A 20,361-nucleotide genomic window follows, 5' to 3' on the forward strand; every position below is an offset into this window, starting at 1 on the left:
ATTATGACATTAGGATTATTTAGGATTGTTTAGTTGGATCAATAATTATTTCCACATTAAATAACCCCTGAAACTCATAAGGTTCATCCTCCAATTTCTCCAAGATGGTCTCTTTTGATGATGTAAATACCTTAATCGCTCGGAAGAAACTAACACAATAGTATTCTAAATTTATGGATTATGCAGCATAGAGTTTACAATTTTGGAAAGTGGGATAATAGAAGAGTGAGAGAGATTTAGTGTCTTGTTGAGTTGTGGCTAAATATGATAAGGTTGAATTATCTTAATTATGGCTACAAGAGATTAAATGATTTTATACAGAATTTGATATTTCCAAGAGTATTTATTTGTGCACACTATGAATATTAATGATGTTCAGTTCTACTAATTTGTATGTTACGAAATAATTATAAATATATTAATTAGAATTATCCTAATATATTTTTCTCTTTGTATTGCTCCCTTTTAAATTAAAAAGACTGCTGAAATTGACAGTCTCAGCTCACTTTGAAATCTAAAACTATCCATCAGAGATTACACTGCCTTTCAGTAAGGGCTCTGACTGACCAGGTTGATCAGAGTTGAGGCAAACTGCTGTATAATCAGCCAGCAAAGAGAAGTGATGCAAGGAAATACCACCCATACCCCCATTGATCCACCTGATCTGCCTTCACAACTTCTCTGGAGAGTTTGGTGTGTAAACACAACCTCTTTGTGGAGAGTAATTTATACTCTGTACATGTCACTTCCAGCAATGAAGTGGTACACTGTTTTGAGCTCAGTGAGAACCATGTAGCTCCAGAGACCAGAAACAGCTAATACATTTCCGGATCTACTCTATCCTCTGAAACAAGAGATTCTTGTAAGGAATCAGAGAATCCTACAAAAAGAAAGTTACAAAATGTAAGTAACGTGCTCATTTGTCCCAGACATTTATGATGTTTATTGTATGGAGACACTGCAATAATCAACAAGCATCCTATTACCATTATTCCTTTACTACCTTTCCTTTGACTGACTTTGTTTCATTTGTTTTTTGCTTTGTTTATATGTTTATGATGTAGCGCAAAATACCAAAGTTTGTATGGATGTGAAAGAAAAAAGAATTCAGGCTGGACCAGAAACATCTTCTGGGCGCCCAAAAAGGTACACTCTTAAAACTATGATGATTTGTGCACTTCCATTGTAAGAAGGCTCCATTGATTCAAATGTTTTGATAAATTCACTTCAATATTTACATAACCAACTAAAATCTAATAAACTAGCTATGACTTTCTATAAGTCTTTTAACCTTTGGAATATTTTCATTTGCTACATTACCTACAAATGTTTCTGCAGGTTTTGCTACCTAACCCCTTCCTTGTGACACCTCTGCTATCACCGAACTCAGTACTGAGATGTCACAATAAAATCAGCCCTCTCTTTTATCTGGCTGCACTCTCCCTCAACTCATTTATGAATTGTTTTAATATATTTTTGTTCCAGTAGTTCCTTAGATGGAATGTATTACCCTTTAATCTGTCTTTTGTTTATTTTTCTAGTGCAGCCTTTACCCCACTATCTCTGCCAGCTATGCTGCTCTGTACATAAAACCGATCTAAGGCGCTTTAACACAACCAACTCTGCTTTTATAAAATGACAGAAGCTCACATGCTAAAAGCCCTTGAAAAATGGGAGCCACATTGTGAGACTTTATCACCACCTCACCAAATGGTACAAGTGGGTTCCCAGTATCAGAATAAAGTTAAACTTTTATGTTTCTGTTTTGCTTTTTATTAAACATGTAATATATACACTGATAGAGCGCGCAGGTCACCCGACTATAATTTTACCAATACTCACCTGGGCCCATTATTCAATTACACACATATACTTAATCAGGTAACCTACACTATACTACCAGTTTATTTTATTTCCACCGATTCCTATACCGTTGACTTACCAATCCTTGTCACTGGTACCTATGACCACATGGATCAGGGAGTTAGTTGTAAAGAAGGCAGTCAAAAATATTGCACTCATATAATAACCACAGACTCAGGGTAGGTTTAAACTCTTTATCTAATCATCAACAAAAGTCATGATCTACAAATTAAAAGCAATTAAGCTATCAATAACCAAGATTAGAAACAGTGTATAACTATGCAAAAGATATATTATGCCAACCATTTAGCAAGCTTGTAATAAAAGGAAGGTAAAAACAGGGAACATGCTATTTTCAGAAGCAGACTTTCGCAACTTAACTAAAGGAGGGTGAAGAAATGGAACATACTAAACCAACAGTTTCGCAATTATCGGGGGTTTGGGGAAGAACGCAATATGCAATATCGAATCTCCATTTTATCACATAACTATAGGGAAGGTAAAAATTGGAACACGCTATAAATTCAGATAATCAAGCTTAACTCCTTAAAGGGAGGGTAAAGAAAAGGAACAAATTATGCAGTCATGGAAAAACATTTAGCATTTGACTAAAAGGTGGGTAAGAAAAATGGAACACGCTAATAAACATGAAAACATGAATTTATCATTTACTAAGGGAAGGGTAAGAAAAGGAGCATATGCAATCAAAGCTTTAGCAATTAGGGAAGGTAAAGAAAAGGACACAAATTATATTAACGATTACCCACAAAGATTTATATTTACCTAGAATGGTGTGAAGACCAACCCTGGTTACGGGTCAATTGAAAAGGACAGAAGAACCCCAAAGATTTCAGTGCCAGTAGGTCAGCAGGTGCAGATCAGAAAATCAGGACAGGATAACCGCAGAATTCGGATCAGGGCCCGACAACCAAAGGTTAAGACCAGCACCCTCTGTTTCGGTTGCTATGCCTGCGCTACTCCCTCTCTGCAAGGAATCAGCCAAAACCCCGATTGGGTTACAGCTATCACCAGCAAAGTGCTTCGCCAGCACTTCCACTTTTCAGAACTCCGAATGGGTCAACGAACCTCCCGACAGAGTGCACCGCAGCCCTCTGCTCTTTATCACCTATTGAGTGCATTGGGTCACTGACAGGTCAGCTATTCGGACAAGTCGGACAACTTCTCTAGCTAAACCTACGCTAGTTATACTGTTTTCCAGGTTTGTGTACCACCCCCCAAATGTTGCAAGTGTAAGGATCCCCAATTTCGATTGGACAAAGTAAGAGGACGGGTCATCACACCACCTAATATTTAAAATTTGCCGTCTCCTATTCAAATTTATGTTCACGCCCATCAATTTCAGGTTCTCATGATGTCTTCATTTCTTATAACAACGGATGTTCTATTGGCAAATACATTGTAAACTTCTGAGTTCATCAGGGCAGAATCCCAGGAGCATTTTCTCAGTCAGTCAGCTCCTTGGCTAAAGTCCAAAGGTCACTTGTTCCTGTGACTGGAGAATCTTGCGCAGCCTCAGTTTCAACAAAGATGGAGTACAGCGTTACCAGACAGGCCAAGTTTCAAAGTGTAACATGAAATGGAAAAGAAACAGTTTTAGAACACAGAATAAATTAATACCCTGTATACCATGAATTTCTACACTATACCCATTACTTTATAATAAACTATAGCATCAGGATTAGACAGAACGAACAGCTTAGCAAAAGCAGCAGGGCAAGCCTCTCGCATGTGAGAACACAGAGCAGCCGTATTGGCACTAGTGCACAGATGCGACAGATTTCCCTCCAAAGCTGCGAGTACGTCATGTCTCGTGGGTATGACAGACGCATGCGAAGTAGAATTCCCGCGTAGCAGCAGCCATTTTAATTGCAAGCGTATTAGGATTAGAAAACACATAAGCAAGCTTCACTCGGATACCCAATAATGATGAAAAAGGGGCAAATTAGTAAGACAAACATGTTGATTACATAGGGTTATTCGAGGTTCATGAATTTAAGCAAGTCGCTTCTCCGGCGAATCCTTGCTCCATCAACACTATTGGCGATAGTAGACTATAGTTCTGGTGAAATTTGTTTTTGCCTAGGTAAATTTCCAGTAATTGGTCCTTTTGACAATGCTGCACAGATGTTTCAAAAGATAAGTATTTGCACATGGATTTGATTTTGGAGGCTTTGTGCGAATTGCTCAGGGGGAGGCTATAGGGGCACCCCAGAAATGGTGTTTCTCTTATCCAATAAATCGAAAGAAATTTGCTTAGAAACTGCTGGACAGTATGGCTTACCATCGAGACCAAGTAGGCTGTTTCATATTAATCAAAATACGTCTGGCCATTTTTGAAGTAACCACATAAGAGTTTTATACTCACATATAGTGTGCGTGTGTATATAGATTCATACTTCAGTAAAGCTTTTGGACTGCTTGTATGGCTTGCGATTTGGCAGTTCTAATTCACCTGTGATAAACCTAGTGCAATCATAAAAAAGATTGACAGCCCATGGGGTACAGAGGGGTAGAATATGCCATTTATTTTCAAAACTACTGATTTCTGCATATGTTGTCTACATGTAATGACATTAAGACTAGCAACCAAAAAAATGACCCAGGGGAGTGCAAAATTCCTGTGATTACCAGTCTAGCTTGTGGAGGCCATAAACCCTAGCAGCTTGGACCTGTATTGGTCAGACATGGAATAATTGCTAAAGTGGGATGTAAAAATAGGGTTCTCCCATACCTTTATTCCTTGAATTGACAGCAGGAGAAACCCACATGTGGCCTATCACAGGATGTCTACAGCAGACACCCAGTAGTATCACCCATGCTACTCGTGCTAACTCCCCAACTTTTGCTAATGTTCTGGGTAGCAATTATCTCCTGAACCAGCTCACCCATTTCATACGTATGTTAGCTGTTAAGTTAATGTCTTGTTCTTTTATTTCAGGCTGCAAGCCAAAAAAGTGATATATACGTTGAGCAGTGATTCAGAGGATGAAGAATTGATTACTTCAAAACCAAAAGGTATACTTTTTTGTGTTTTTTATTGTTGCTTTATGATCATCATAGTCCAATTCTTTTCATACCGTTTTTGTACAGTAATGTTTCTTATAGGAAATGCTATGTTATCTACTTGTGACAGTAGGTCTTCCAGTACCCTGTGCAAATTTAGAATATTTATGGTGCAACATACTTTGACAGATGTATTAGATAGTTTTTGAAATACTTTCACAAATTAGCTTTATTATCATGCCATCATTTTCAACAGTCTGAGCCTCTGTCTGCTGACATAAAATGCCAACATTTCTGCCAATAGAGGCGGTTGAGAATTTCACATGGGTCTTGGCATGATACCACATTGAGAACATTTGCTGGCAGTAAGACTTATTGTTATAATGATGTTGTTACATGCTCAGACCTACTTAATGAAATTCGTTGATTAGTTAGGTAGCACAACATGATGCATTCAAGTGCTGGAACAGATTTCAGCACCAACTAATTATAGTTTCTTTGAATATGAATCTAAATTATACAGTTTCATCCATTTTACCAAGTGCACTGCATTTGCTGAGTTGTTAAAAATGGCGGCCAACTGGTGCTCCTGAATTCAGGTTATGCGCGACACAGTAGCAATGTTGGTAAAAAGGCAAAAGAGATAGCATATGTTGTCTCTTCTGGCAGTTCACATTTCAACCTGCCTTGCAAATTGCCCTTATCGTAGCGCTGGTTAGTTTAATAATTAGCTGTGTAGTGACCTCTTCAAGGCTCTACAATGGCACGAGTCACGATGGTTCTCGTGGCTCACAAAATACGAGAGTTGTATCTGTATACCTAGCTTATATCTAAAAACCTCAAATCTGGTAAAAATAAAAATAACTATGACACGAATCACTTTACTCTCAATGAAGTCTGTAGACCTCAATCTCAATGGCAAGATATATATTGTTACAAAAAAAGAGGCAGTGCTAAAAGTGTTTATAGTCTTATCGGTTTTATATGGTAAATGCTGTCTCCTTGCAGAGTATTATAATAAATGAATAATGTAAAAAGGCTATGTGGACCAAAGAATTTAGGGTGGAAATGTTTGTGTTTTAGAATATATAAGTTGTGAAGGAATTTTATTTGTGTTGTGTTTGTTTTTACAAGGATAACTAGTCAATTGTGTGATATGTATGAGCTGAATCAATGTTATTTTCAATTTTGTAATTCTATAAGAATTGTTAAATTCAAATTTTACAACAAAAAAAGTGCCAAATATGTTTGGGAGCCACCTATTATTTATCATGAGACTCTGCAATGATTATCAACAAGCAACTCTTTTAGAAGATCCTCAACTGCTTATTTGTCCAGTTGGTGAAAACCAGAAACTGCTTATTTAACCCTTGGTCTAATCTCAGGATCCTTCCTTTTGTTAAACAGTTTTAAGACATCTGCAGATTTAGAAAGTCATGATGTAGGCTCACTCTTTGTTGTTTTTAAATACTTCCCCTTCCCACGCTGAAATGGCACCTATCGACTACCTATTGTAAGAACCCTCTCCCTATAATGCATGCAGGAGTTGTAATCCTTTCTTATACCTATTTACATATATAGGCAGACTAAAGTCTAAGAGCGTCTGTAGCAAAGTTGCATTTGGGTCCCTTCTGCACTTGTTACAGATAAGATGGCAAAGTCTCACCCTGCTGGTGAATGGAGTTATCTTGTAAACACATGGGAGCGTAAGGGTAAAACGCATGTTTTCTGCTCAGTGTTGTCACATATTTCTATGCAAATTAGTCTCCATAGTGCCCAACTTTATTGCTTAGGCAGTGAAGAGACTCTGTGAGCTGTGTGGAGGGAGCAGAAACCAACTTTTGTGGGCTCTGTGCCTTCCTTGGAGATTTGAAAAGCTACCACTTTGGCTGTGTTGCTTATTTTTGCTAAATGGTTACTTAAGCTTGACAATTACAGCGTAGGCTTTGTTAGAATGATCAATAGTTTAAAATAGTTTTTGGATATATGTTTTTCTTCTCGTTATCTGAGTTGCCTTCGTTCAAATTTGCTGGGAAAATCCTTGAGAAATTGAGGGAAAGCAGCAATACTATCTTTTTGAAAGAAAAAACAATTTTTAGCATGGTTTTCCTTCAAGTTCCTTATCTTCTCTCAGCATTCCCACATAGTTTGGGAACTTTTGAGTCTCTCTGACTAGAAATATATGCAAACTAAGAAGAATGTGCCTGGTGTGCCGTTTATAACATGTGGTTAGACCGGTCAGAGTAATGGTGCACATGTGGCACCTTCGGAGTGGGTACTGTTCCCTTGCACAGTGATAACATGAAAAAGGTTTCAAATAGACCCAACTTGTCATCTTGGATATTTGTGCATGACATGAGTGGTGATAACCTTAAAATAATGTTCTTATTTTACATTTAACATGTGTGTCTCTTAACACTGCAGCTCGCTGTTTACAGCAAGATGAAGACTTTGCAGCTTCTTTAGCTGGATCACCTTGTACAGTAGGAAAGAAACCTAAAAGTAAAGGTAATAAAGCTTTGCATTAGGGAGCTTTACTAGCTGCTAAAGTGATTGTACTTAATTTTCTAAATAGGTTTGTACTTATAACGTCCTCCTCACATCAATAGTGTCACGTTGGGCCAGTAGCACTTTTTGAACAGAATCATCTTTTATTTTCGATACTTTATTGACTGTGAAACTGTTAGTAAGTGATATGATATGTGTGAATATTGTTTTTTAGTTTCACATGGATTAGACTTCAAAAATTGTTTTGGGGACATTTTTGAGAATAAAATTGTCTAATATTGTGCTGATCATAGTTGTCCCAATTAGAGTGACACAATGAGACTATAGGCAAAATATATGAAAATGTGTACATATTCGAAATGTATGAATCTTGATTTAAATTATAAAACATTTTTTGGGAAATCTTTTTATCAAGATAGTAGGCTCTATGACAGTAACATACCGTACAACATTTGATGGTGGGCGGACATACATGCGACAGAGGGATTCATAAATTTCAGCACAAACGTTACGGTCTGCATAGTCAATCACAAAAGTGCATACAATATCATTCAATAACAGAAAAAAATTGAGTATCCATTACCTCCCCCTATACAGTCACCACGCTCCCCAGATCTTTTCCCACTTCCTCGGACATCCTCTGCTCTTATAGATCACCTTCTCCGCCCTCTGGCACCAATCGAGGTTGTTCTCCCACTCTTCCACTGTGGGTACCACATCGCTACCCCACAATCTAGCTATGTTTCTCTTGGCCACTATGCTTGCCAATGTTAACTAGGCCTTGTCCCATTTGGGCACTGTAATATCACTTGTTACTCCTAGTTAAATTATAAAATTAATGAAGAAATGAATTGATAACATCTGATAGAGACTACTAGCCGCAGATTCCTTAACGTAGAATTATCCCCAGGCGTGAGACTAGATCCGGAAAATTTTCTTTGCCACAGCATCTCTGCACGCCGGGGGCGGTACCACGTGACTCCGCCCTGACGTCGTCCACGTGCGTGACGTTAGCGAGGTCACATAAACCCCACGCCGGCGCTGACATCAGTTTTTCTCCATTTCCGCTTGCAACGTGGATCCGGATGGTGTCCTGGCCTGTTTTCAGGCCTTCTCTTTCACGCTTTGCGTTTTTGGAACAGTGTGCGAATGCCTTCGGGCATCAAGACGTGTACCTCCTGTGCACGTCAGATGTCGGCAATGGACCCTCACTTGATTTATGTGGTGTCTGGGCGAGCACCATGACTCGATGGACTGCAATGCCTGTCCGCACCTCAAACCCAAGTCACGGCGAGAGCGTCGGATGACATTGCTGTCGGCCCATGTCAGTGTTGTCCCAGCGTCCATCCTCCACCTCCGAAGCCAGGAGCTGCCGGTTTCGGCTCCGTCGTCACCCTTCACCGAGACTTCAAGGGCGCCCTCGCCAACTGGTAGGTCCTACAGCTTGTCTCTGAGGCCTTGTCCTCCTTTGGCGGATGGCGCGGGTCCCTCCCGCGACGTGCACCCTCGCCAGTCACAACCCTATCCGCCTTTTCTGGGCATCGGGCGACTAGGGCCCAAATGACAGCTTACGCTGTGGCTCTGCAGGCTTCTCTGGCCCCTCCTCCACACCCTGAGACGTTTGCGGATCTCTTGCCTCATATGGAGCCTTGCACGGAGTCGCCGGCGGCTTCGGCCCCGGCACCGAAGGTTTCAGCTTCAGGTTGGATAGGTGTGATGTCGTCAAGGGGTAGTCCTTCGGGGCTCTACTCTTCGGCACGTGGCGTCCCTGCCTCGCCGCAAATCTCTACGGGGCTCCCTGTGGCATTGGAGGAGGTCGCTAGGACTCAGGGTTCGTCCCTGAGTTCCCCTAGGCCCTCTGAGCCGGCGGTTGCCTCACTAGAGGCCGAGTCGGCGCCAAAGGCTTTCCTCCCCGGCCCTGGCAGTGCCGCGGGTGTAGGCCGGGGCCTGGTGTGCTTTCCCGAGTCCCTCTCGGTCCTCTCCACGTGCGGCTGCCCTGTGTGAGTTAGAGCCGTGCCATTTCAGCACCGCTCTTTGGCCGACCTGGCTCCGATCTCGTCCTGTCCTATTGGGGAGCCCATGGTGGTTATGGTCGTCTTGGCGCCACCAATGCCCACTCCGGAGCCGGTCGACGTCGAGCCGGTGCCTGTGACGTATTCCACGGCGCCGTGCCGGCGTTGGGTCCTTTAGTCGTCTCCTGAGGACGTTTCCTCCTTTCCGGAGATTTGTCAGCTGCTGGTTTCTTCCTCTCCGGAGACAGCCTGCCGCATTTTAACTGGCATCTTCCAGGGAGGGTTCCTCGCCATCCCAGCGGCCTAAGTCCTCGTACACTCTTTTCTGCAGTTCGCGGTTGGGTCCTCCAACGGCTTTTCTGCCCTCCCCTGGGCCCCCTCAGGTTCCCCACTTGTCCGTGGATCCCCCACCATTTCGGGGCTGGCCGCTTCCCCCTATAGCTGGACTTTGGGATGGACAACTCAGGTTGTAGCCATTGCCCACGGAGGATTTGCTTTCTCACCCGCTGCGCCCTACGGAGGCCAGTGTTGCCTTTGTTCGGGCTATTTCCACGGCCGCTGGCATTTTGCGGATGGGTGAACCTGTCACCCCATTCCCTACAGATAATCTCCTGGATGTTCTTCCCCAGGGCTCTGGTGGACGGGAGCTGTTCCTTCCATTTGAAGCGTCGCTCCAGAATTCTCTTCTGGGGGCTTGGGGGGCGCCCTGCCACAGGTGCTACGGTGCCTCAGCGCTCTTACATCACCACCGTCCTGCTCCGCATGACCCGGTTTGCCTTTCCTTCCACCCTTCTACTCAAGGCTCTCTTCTGCGGACTGCCTTTCCGTCCTCGCCTGTGGTGTTGTTTCCTCGGGAGGCCCGGTGGTTGGATTCCTGGGGGCGTAACATCTTCGCCTAATCCAGTGCTGCCTTGCGGGCGCTCAACACTCTTTGTGTGTTGGCTAGGGCTACCTCCAGCCTGTGGGATTCTGCGGAGTCCCTTCTTTCTCATGTCTCGCATGAGGGTGCCCACGCTGTTCTACGGCACCATGTGTTGGATGGTCGGGAGTTGGCCGCGTTTATTCTCTGTGCGGCCTTGGATGTTGCAGATGCTCTCGGCCGTGCTATGGCCACTTCTGTGGCCTTCCGTCGCCATGCTTGGCTGCGGGATGCTGTTCTTCCTGAGAATATTAGGGAGCGTCTGGTTGACCTGCCCTTTGATGGAGTCCTTTTGTTTAACACTCATGTGGACTTCGCCATTCTTTGAGGGACTCAGTCCGCCTCCCCCTCAGTAGGCTGGCTTGTTGATCCTCCGGGGCTTGATGGGAGGCGTTATCCCACCTGCTCCTGGAATCTGGTGTTTTTGAGTGGGCCGTTTATATATTCAGTGTGGTTTGACGTGCCTTTGGGGTCCCTTGGTTGGCTCCTCTCTTCTGTTGGCTGCTGGTTCAGCCCTCTTGGCAGGTGTGCATTTTTTTTGGCTGATTGCGAAGCCGTCTGTAGGTTCCTACAGCAGGTCTTATGTTCTTGTTCTCTGATGCAGGATTTTTCCCTAAGAGTGGTTTCCATGTTTTCTTTGAGACATGTCATGCCCTAAGTGGGGTACTTGTAGCTATTGTATAGCTCTGTCCTACGCTGGGTGGGTGCAGACTCTCTATTGCTGGTCCCTCACCTCTCCTGACGTTGCTGTACTCTGCTGGTGCGGTTTTCTTTGACCTTGTCTGGGTGTAGCTTGCGCTGCTCCAAGTTCTGTCATTCTCAGTATATGCTGCATCGCTAGACCAGCTTTGGCGTGCAGTCTGTGGCGTTGTGCCTTGGTTCCACCCCCCTTTTTTTGTCCAGGCGTTTCGGCCTGGTCCTCTGTCTGGTGTTCCAGTGGGGGTAGTTTCCTGTGTTCTGGTTGACATCTTGGTTCGTCCTCCGGCTTTCTCTTCTTCTTTTCTAGCTGGTCCTGCTTCTTTTTGTGGGTTGGTTTCTGTCTGGAACGGTCTCCTTGGTGTCGTTCTGAATTTCCCTGGCCTTACTTTCGTTCTGAGCTCAGATTGGTCTGGGTGCTCGGCTTTGTGGTGCTTGCCAACTGCCGGCTGTGTCCGCCTACTTTTTCTGGTCCACGGCTGGGGGGTCTGGCCATGGGTCCTTGTGCTCCTACCTCTTGTTCTGCTGGAGCATTCCTTAATTGCGACTAGCAATTTGCGAATAGCAATTAAGGAATGTTTAGAAATCGCTATTTTTATAGCGATTCCTACATGCATAGGCTTTTGCGATTCCTAAATAGCGATTCCTTAAAAATCGCTATTTAGGAATCGCAAAAGCCTACGTTGATTCATGTGCCAGTTAGTCGTTACTCTTCTGTTCGGGACTTCTTGTCCTTTACTGTTAATAGACTATGGTTGCAGGCGTCTTTCGTCTGCTGCAATATTTTTCATGGGCTTTTCTGTCTCCACGGAGAATGTCATATTTGCTTGCAAGGTGGCTTGCAATAGCTAAGCTCTGCTCTACCCTTCTATGATTTTCGGTCCCACAGTGCCTGACACTTCCCTGAATGGTGTTGTTCCTCACCATTCACTTCTTTCCTTTCCGTTTATCTGATTTTTCGCACACTGTTCCCATATTCTCACAGTTTTTTGTTCGTGATGGCTCTGCGTTGTGGCGCGGAAAAGTTCTCAGAAGAAAACTGATGTCAGAACGCCGTGGTAGGGCTTATGTGACCTCTTAGACATCACGCGTATGACGTCAGGGTGGAGTCACGTGGTACCGCCCCCAGCGCACAGAGATTCTGTGGCAAAGAAGATTTTCCGGTTACAGTCTCACGCCTGTGAATAATTCTACGTTAAGGAATCTGCTGCTAGAATCGTCTATCAGATGCATCGTTACCGAAGGTAAGTAACTCGTACATTAACCCCTTGGGTGCGGCCGCGATTCTGCGCCTGTGCAGGCTTTTTCAAAGTGGGCGGGTTTATGACGGCCCCCAGCCGTCATCAGCACACGCCCACTGTGCTGCATGACGGCCGGGGGCCGTCATCAGCATAAAAGGGGTTAAGAATTTACTTTTGGTAAATAGTCAGGTGTAAACAAATACATTTTAAAGGCTCATTCCAAAAGGTTAACATTTGAGTATGCAAATGACACACTGGAATGGTAACACTGGACAAGTCTATCTTTAAAATGGCCAATTTTCTTTTGTTTTACCTTATTCAGCCCATCATAGTTCATGCATTTCTTGTCTACAGTGCAGCTTATGTCTCGGACTCTGTCCCGTTGATGTTGTCCTTCCAAGATGTTGCTCTTTTTATTGTTATGCATTGCACTGATGGCTGCTGTTGGGCATTTGGTATCCATATTTCTCCAACTGCCTTACCTTTAGGGCTGAGGGCCTATTTTACCAAATATTTTCGGCTTCTCTCCTCTCTGCTTGACAATGTTTAATCCTGGTCTCTGATTGTTAGTATCCTTGACAATTAGTCAAGGAAGTTATCTCCTCCAAGTTGATATTGTAAGAATGTTACATTTTTTTTTTGTATTCTGTTTTTATTAATGGGAAAGGTTCAGGTCACTACAATACAATTAAAGATTCATCATTGCAGCAGCACAATTCTGTTAATGAATTCGGTACATGTCACAACACTGTATACATAGCAGAGATTAGTCCAGTGATTACATTAGAATCAGGGCGACAATGGTTCATCACAGGGGGAGAAGAGGAGGATCACAAATATTGCCACGATACACATTCCACTTATCCCAGATCGCCATCCATTTTTTGGGGCAGTCGCGTGCAACATAAACAGTTTTTTCCCTAATCATACTCCAGTCCATGTCCGCTTTCCAGGCTTCCAGCGTAGGCGGCACAGTCACTCCCCATAACCGGGCAATATTTCATTCTTGCCACCATTTGGCGCAAAGTTGCCCAGAGTTTGCCCTTGCTGTTGAGGTCAGTGGGCTCCCACACATTCAAAAGGCACTGCTTGGCTTCCGGCCGAATCGCCACACCGCACTCATGCACCTTCCTCCAGTATTCCTAAATCAGCGCGCACTCCCATATGATATGCATGAATGAGCCCTCACGCCCGCACTGCCTCCTACATTATTTATTTTATTTTTTTATTTAAGAGTTTCGTATAGCGCTGGCTAGACCCGAAGGTATCAGAGCTCTTTACATGAGAATCAACAATGTAACAGAACAAGTTCAACAAATTACGAATTACATTAAAAAATAAGCAGTACAATTAGGAGGGGAGAGAAAGGACAGAGAGAAGTAGTGGAGGAGGCAGGGGAGGTGAGAAAGGGAGCAGGGCTCGAAAATCCAAAAAATGGTACTAGTCCTGCAAGACCAGTACCTTAAAAAATGTCCTCGACCTAACTGCTACCTACTTGACCTCTGTCTCTGAAAGCGGAGCAAATGTGACAAGATAAGATTTAAAGGCATCTTTATTGCTCATTAACTTTGTGAGCAATAAAAATGCCTTTAAATCTTATCTTGTCACATTTATTCCGTTTTCACAGACTGGGGACAAAAGTTGGCTTGTTTTTCTACTCGCCAGAAAGGGCGAGTAGGATCTAAAACCAGCTTGAATATGCTAGCGGTCGAGTGGAATTTTCGAGCCCTGGGGAGGAAAAGGGAAGAGACAATAAGGAGAGACGAAAAGCAGTCTGTCTAAATACCGACTGGGTAGGTGACGACCAAGGAGGGAATCCACGGCCCATCTCCTCTATAGCTAAACCAGGTAGCTCCATCGGGCGTCAGACAAAATAGTTCAGTCTCAATACATTGAGAGGGGAGAGAAGGAGAGACATAAAATAGAGGGAGGTTGCGGGAGGAGAGGACAGGAGAGACGAAAGGAACTTGAACAGTGTGGTACAACAATATAACAGAAAAAGATCAACAATTACACATTACTTTAAACAATCAGCAATACATTGGGAGAGGAGAGAAAGGAGAGAGAAAAGTAGTGGGACCAGAGATATGTGCATAATTTTTAATTGGACCAGTCTTAGTCTAGATGAGACAGCAACTTCCCGGGGGGGTAGAATGGCCCCCCTGCCATTCTTCATCCTCTAGTTCTAGCCCATCTTTTTCCCAGCGTTCCCTCAAGGAGACGAGGGATCAGGCATATTGTTTATAAGTTTTTTGTACGTAATCCTCGCCTCCGGTCCGGACATAGAATTTGCACTAAGTTTTAGATTTTTTTAAATCTGTTAATATTTCTATCTCAAAACTTACTTACCTGATCATAATGATTTTGGTGCCTAATTATACATAAAGATACATATTTTTATAAATTTGTATGGATCTCCTTATTGTGTCATGTGCATCATTTATTGGCTGTGTGTGCAGCAGATGTCTAAAACTCCTCTCTGATAAGCCTGCGGCTGCTTGACTACACAACCCCCTAGAAGAGCACCTTGGGATTGCTAAAGCAAGCCCTGTCCACTTATAAGGAATACCTGGACTCTTTGCACAGTATACCACTTTTTGATATACTGTATAAATAGCCAAGTTCCGACACCTGGAAGAGGGTGAGGCCAGGGAAGTATTTTCCTTGTCTAGTCCTGTGCTGTTTGTTGGATCCAGTCCCAGCAGTCGGGGATGCAACCAGGTGGAGGTAGAGCATTCCAGTGCAAACCAATAGCAAACGCACGCTTTACTGAAAAGCTCCAAACAGAGGCAGGATGCATGCTCAGTGTATCTGTTTACATCATGTGACCTAATGTCATAGAGTCCTTACTCTGTGATGTTAGGTTAGGTCTCTCATGGACTGGCATGTCCTATTGCGAAGCTAGTCTCCTGTAGCCCCCTCCAATTTCCAACTCCTAACAGGGTTGGATGGTGTCAGTTGTGCTAGCTGATCACGCCCCACCCTGTGACGACTTGGAAAAGGGTGTGGTGGAGGCAGCTTAAGCAAGAATCGACATGCACCTTGGGAGTATAGGGTGACACTGTACACGCCCAGGCTGCTTCAATATCAGACGCTGCTTTACGTCATCAGTGGGTGGGGGGGGGGGTCCATGAAGACCCCCAAGTACTGCAAGCCAGGCATGGTACTGTGTCAGCCTGCAAAGCTTGCTTACAAATCACCATAACTTCCACATGCACAATGTAGGAAACTGGGTTTTTATTGCAGTAGTTTCCCCACTTTGTGTCTGGTAATTGATGACACTTTGACCGAGGTGCCCTGGTTTCTTCATTCCTGGTGAGCAGGTCCCCAGTGCCAGTATTCTTTCTCAAGACAAGACGACTGGTCTCTTGATCACCCAGTGATCAGGCCTTTAGCACCTCTAAGTCCCTAGTAATTGGTAACTCTGGTTCCTAGGGCATAGATACTAAAGAGGGTCCCTAAGAGCTGCAGCAAATCTTGTGCCACCCTAAGGGATCCAGCACCAAACTCATACTGACTGCCACTGCAGGCTGCGTGACAAAGTGCTCTGAAAAGTGGAAACGTACCAGGAAACACGCCTGTGTGCCATGTCTCCTAACACTGCATGTAATATTTGTAAGTCACCCCTACAGCAGGCCTTATTCAGGACTGATTCAGTCCAGCCTGCCACCACAGACAAGTTTCCGGCCCCCTTAGGTGGTGAGAGAAGCACTCTCAGAAGTCATGAACAATGCCTGCCCTGGAAAGCGTTATTTTCACCTACCCCTGCAGGAAGGCTGGTACATGAGCATATCAGTGCATGAGGTTTCAAAGGCCTCTGCCGCCTTTGATATGCGACCAAAATTTCCCCAGACAGGGGGAGATGCTGCTCCTCCCATGGGCCAATCTGGTCACAGGGCAGGTGGGAAAATTAGCTATGCAAGAGCCATGTTGCACTGCCAGGCTGGATACACTTCTAGCATGAACACAAATTTTGAAATTCCATCTTCTTGCGTGGTGGAATTAGGAACTCTGAGACAGGGTGATGTCCACTCCCCAAAGGAAGTAGTCATCTAGGGGGTGTATTGACCATGGGGCATTGGCTACTGCCCCTCACTCTTGTTAACGCCCCTAAATTCAGTTTTTAGGGGGCCACCTGATACCAGGACTTCAGATTTTGACAGACACAAAAGAAGGGGTGGACAAAGAAGACTACTAAACTGTGGAACACAACTGTGCCAACCCTGCCAGCCTGTCTGCTGCTCACGACTCTCATGGAGCAAACCACTGGTTCAGACGCTGTGTAGAATACAAGACACCCGGAGGGCTGCCAATGCTTCGACAAATGCCAAAGGAACTCCCTTGGAGTAGAAGAGCTGCTCCCCTCCAGCCGCAGGCACCAAAGAAGCAACGACTAGAACACCGACCTGCTGCTCACAGGACATCCAACGCTGCAGCTGCTCAGGAAGAGGTAGCTGTGTTCCTATCAGAACCGTCCTCCCTCCAAGTGTGGGGATGCCAGGACCAACCTGAGCTGCCCAGCACCAATACCTGGGATGCTGGACCCCTTGCAGTCGGTGACGCAACCAGCAGCAACCAAGGCTTGTTGTGACTAGACCAAACATCTTCGCTAAGGAAAACCAATCTGCACGTTGAGGGACTATAGGGACAGTGAGACCCACACCAAGAGTGGCCCAGCTGTTCTGTTTGTCCCTTTTCTGCAGAACAAAGTGAGATATCGACCCCTGTTCCCCGAATTCCTCAAAGTACCTCTGCACCAATATCCACAGCCTGAGTCCAAGAGAGTTGATGGTGCATAGTGTGTCATCAGACCCAAGAGAGCAAAGCCCTTGGGTTTACCCAGACTGGACTTCCAGTTTCCTTATGCTGCCTCTTTCTGCAGGCCCCCTCCAACCGCGATTGACTCCAGCACCGAATCCAAAGCCAAGAGACAGTACTGCACCTGAGCCCCACAGCCCTAGGAGAAGTGGACCAACGGTGTCCCTACGTGCCTGAGGATCTCAAGGGTCGAGCCCCCATGTGGATTCCCCCAGTCCCAGCTTGCAGCCTTTTTCCGACTGAACTATTATCCATCAAAGTGAATGGAACACCTCATGCTGTAGCATACCTTTGCAGCCAGGCGCCCCAGAGCCTCTCGAGGTGACCTGTTGGTGTGGTCTTTGACCTTGCCCCATACTCACCTTAAGTCCCAGTGAACAGTCTCGTAAATCGCTGTTAACTGCCCGAATGCAGTGCCTGTATTTCCCCCATAGGATATTACCGCTCCCAGACATTGCGGTGCCAAGTTATGAAAACTGTAAAAATTAATAGCTCGAAAAGTACTTACCTCAATCCAATGATATCTAAATTCATATAAAACTGGGTTATTTTTATATGTTGGTGCCAGATTTCTTTACTGAATGCGCCTATGTGTGTGCAATAAATACTTAGCCCTACCCACTGATATGCCTAACCTCTTGCCCACACTACCACAAATGAGAGCATTTGGACTGTCATATGTGCCTCAGTCAATCCTTTGGGGTTTGCCTGTACTCTTTACACAGTTTGCCTCTTTTTGGTCCACGGTATAAAGAGCCACCGTACTACACGCAGTAGCGTATATGCCTTTGTAAAACTACCCGATTACCTGCCTGATGTGAGGACATGCTTAGGAAACATCACATCAGGCAAGCAAAGGCACTCTTTTATTAAAGTTAAGTGGTTTTTTCAATTCACTTGGTTTTACAAAATTGGAAGGGCATGACACTTCTGTCCCTTATTAGAAACGGATCCTGGGTGGCTCATATAGCAGTTGTGTATTACAAATAATTTAAATATTGTCTGACGTTGAATGTTTGTTCTCCCGCAGCTGCGTTTTTCCATTCAAAAAATTATGCAGTCTTTGGCGAGGCTTTGGCTGGCCCATCTATCGCCGGTAAAAAGAAATCTAAACATAAAGGTAATGCTGTCTTTCTAATCTTTCATGCATGTTTGGTAACATTTGCTACATTAATTCTGAACTGTTTTTCATTACCCTATTACATTAGGTTTCCTCTTATCTGCTCTTGTCAACACTTCCTTAACAGTTGTTTTCGATTTCAAATTGTCTGTTCTCTGTTAGTTCTATAATATTCTGAATTTGGAGATCCAGCAAGTGGGATGTCCTTAAAGCCTGATTCCTTGTAGCACAATACACCTACTTTATAATTGTAAATCAAGTAGTCTTAAGGTTAATGTCTCCAGTCCATCGTGATTCACACGTAGGGAGGGGGCTCTTAAGGGGCCCAGCTTTGTTACACAATTTTTTTCACATTTATTTATCAGTACAGTATGACAGTAAACATATACGTTAGCATTTCATTTTCCATTTTCTGTATTAAAACTCACAAGTGGTACTCTGAAAAGTTCCCCAGCTTTACTCCAGCCTTTACAGCATTTGGCGTTCATGATAGATGATAATTGCAATCACAGTGCACTTTTCCACCATATAGCCTCAAGACACTCATGGGTGAGTAGCAGTGCTCTATAAACCCTTGATTGATTGATTGATTGATTGATAGCTAATGCTGTCCATTGGACAAATTATAAGCAACAAAGGGAGTCCATATGTGCTCGCAGACACACACACAATCACACACACTTGAAAGTTGTTTTTCTTCAAAGAAGTCTTTCGAGTCACGATGTATAACAGTGAATCGTCCCTTAGTTGGCAATGCGCATGGGCACCGATTTCATGTTAGATTGTTTATTCTCATAGTTATGTTTTATGTGTGTTGAATTGCACTAATGCACTTTAAAGCTGTTTTAATATAGGAAGACCATTTTTGTGTAGTACTTAATTCATTGTATATAGAATCTCAGCTGTTGTCTAGTCGAACTGCATATATGTTTTATGGATCTAATATCCAAAATAAATGTTGATGATGATGAGATTGTGTTCTCTCCCATCTGGTTCAGACATGTACTGAACGGGGCTCTGAGTTCGGTGTCTTGTTTTTGGTTTGGGCCCAACTGGTTGTGTCGATGTTAGTATAAGAAACTCTACTTAACTATGTTTTCCACACATCACTTCCTGGATACAGATTTATCATCCATGCATATAAACGGCAGGACCTCAGGATTGTGCGCCCCTCTCATCAAGGACTTCTTACTAGAGAATGCATGCAGAGTGTTGGAATGGACGCCTTTCCAATATTGCCTTCAGTGCAATGCAAAACTTCCATAGAGCAATCACCACGAGGTGTGTAACCTCTGCATTTCTCCTGACCATGACAACACTGTGTGCGAGGCCTGCCTCACCTTCTGATCGATGAAGACTCTTTGGTGTAAATGGGAGAGAAAGTGGCCCCACTAGAAGATGCAGTGGTATGCCTCTGATGACTTCCAATATATTCGGTGAACAGCCTTCACTTGATATTGAGGAAGACGAAGAAGCCGACCCCTTGGGCAATCCACCCCAACAGCCATCGGTCAGCCTGGAGGCGGATTGCTCTTCCGACTTCAACCATGAGGAAGAGAAACAAGAAGCTTCCACTGTCTCCACTCCATCTGGGCCCCCTACAAAAGCCTTGACCCGAAAGTTCAGTTATGTCTGCACCGAAACATTCACCAAGCTTCCCACCCAGCCTCAAGTCGAGGCAGAGCACCACCCTTCAGTGGCTGCAGGAGGAGTTGGATGGAAGACAGAGGCACTGGTTTATACATCTTCAGACCGACACGATCTCCACGAAGCTGCCTCCTAGGCCTGTGGAGACAATTAATCGGAAAAGTAAAGTGACTTTTGAGGCAGAGCTGGCTTTGGAGCCTCCCTGAGCTCCTGAGCAAAAGTGACGCATGAGCAGGGGCGCCAGCCCCCTTCCATTTGCACCGCCTCCTTCTCTACCACCTCCTACTTCACCACTTTATCACCCCATACATAATCACCTCTACACTCACCAGAGGGTCCCCCTGAGTTCTCTTTCCACCCAACCCACTCTTATGATGCGCTGTTTGATCTGGTGTCCACCGATGACCATTGAGATGACTGATGAATATCCTCCAGGAGATCCTGACAAGGATCACTGTCCCGTTAGAGAATCACCCCCAGACGATGCCACAGTTTATCATGAGGTGTTACAGA

General features: G+C 44.3%; 1 protein-coding gene across 3 annotated transcripts in view; it reads left to right on the forward strand.

Moving 5' to 3' along the window:
• Window positions 1-20,361, forward strand: part of HLTF (helicase like transcription factor) — a 416,132-nt gene that overhangs the window by 183,085 nt on the left and 212,686 nt on the right. For 2 of the 3 annotated variants that reach the window (XM_086944107.1, XM_086944108.1), the window contains 4 exons: window positions 1,065-1,146; window positions 4,823-4,899; window positions 7,312-7,395; window positions 18,112-18,201. In XM_086944107.1, coding sequence (XP_086800233.1) covers window positions 1,065-1,146; window positions 4,823-4,899; window positions 7,312-7,395; window positions 18,112-18,201 — 333 coding nt within the window. The remainder of the gene's footprint in view (window positions 1-1,064; window positions 1,147-4,822; window positions 4,900-7,311; window positions 7,396-18,111; window positions 18,202-20,361) is intronic. The other variant, XM_086944109.1, reaches the window with a different exon arrangement.

The sequence above is a fragment of the Lissotriton vulgaris genome, chromosome 11 (assembly GCF_964263255.1).
Source record: "Lissotriton vulgaris chromosome 11, aLisVul1.2, whole genome shotgun sequence".
NCBI lineage: Eukaryota > Metazoa > Chordata > Amphibia > Caudata > Salamandridae > Lissotriton > Lissotriton vulgaris.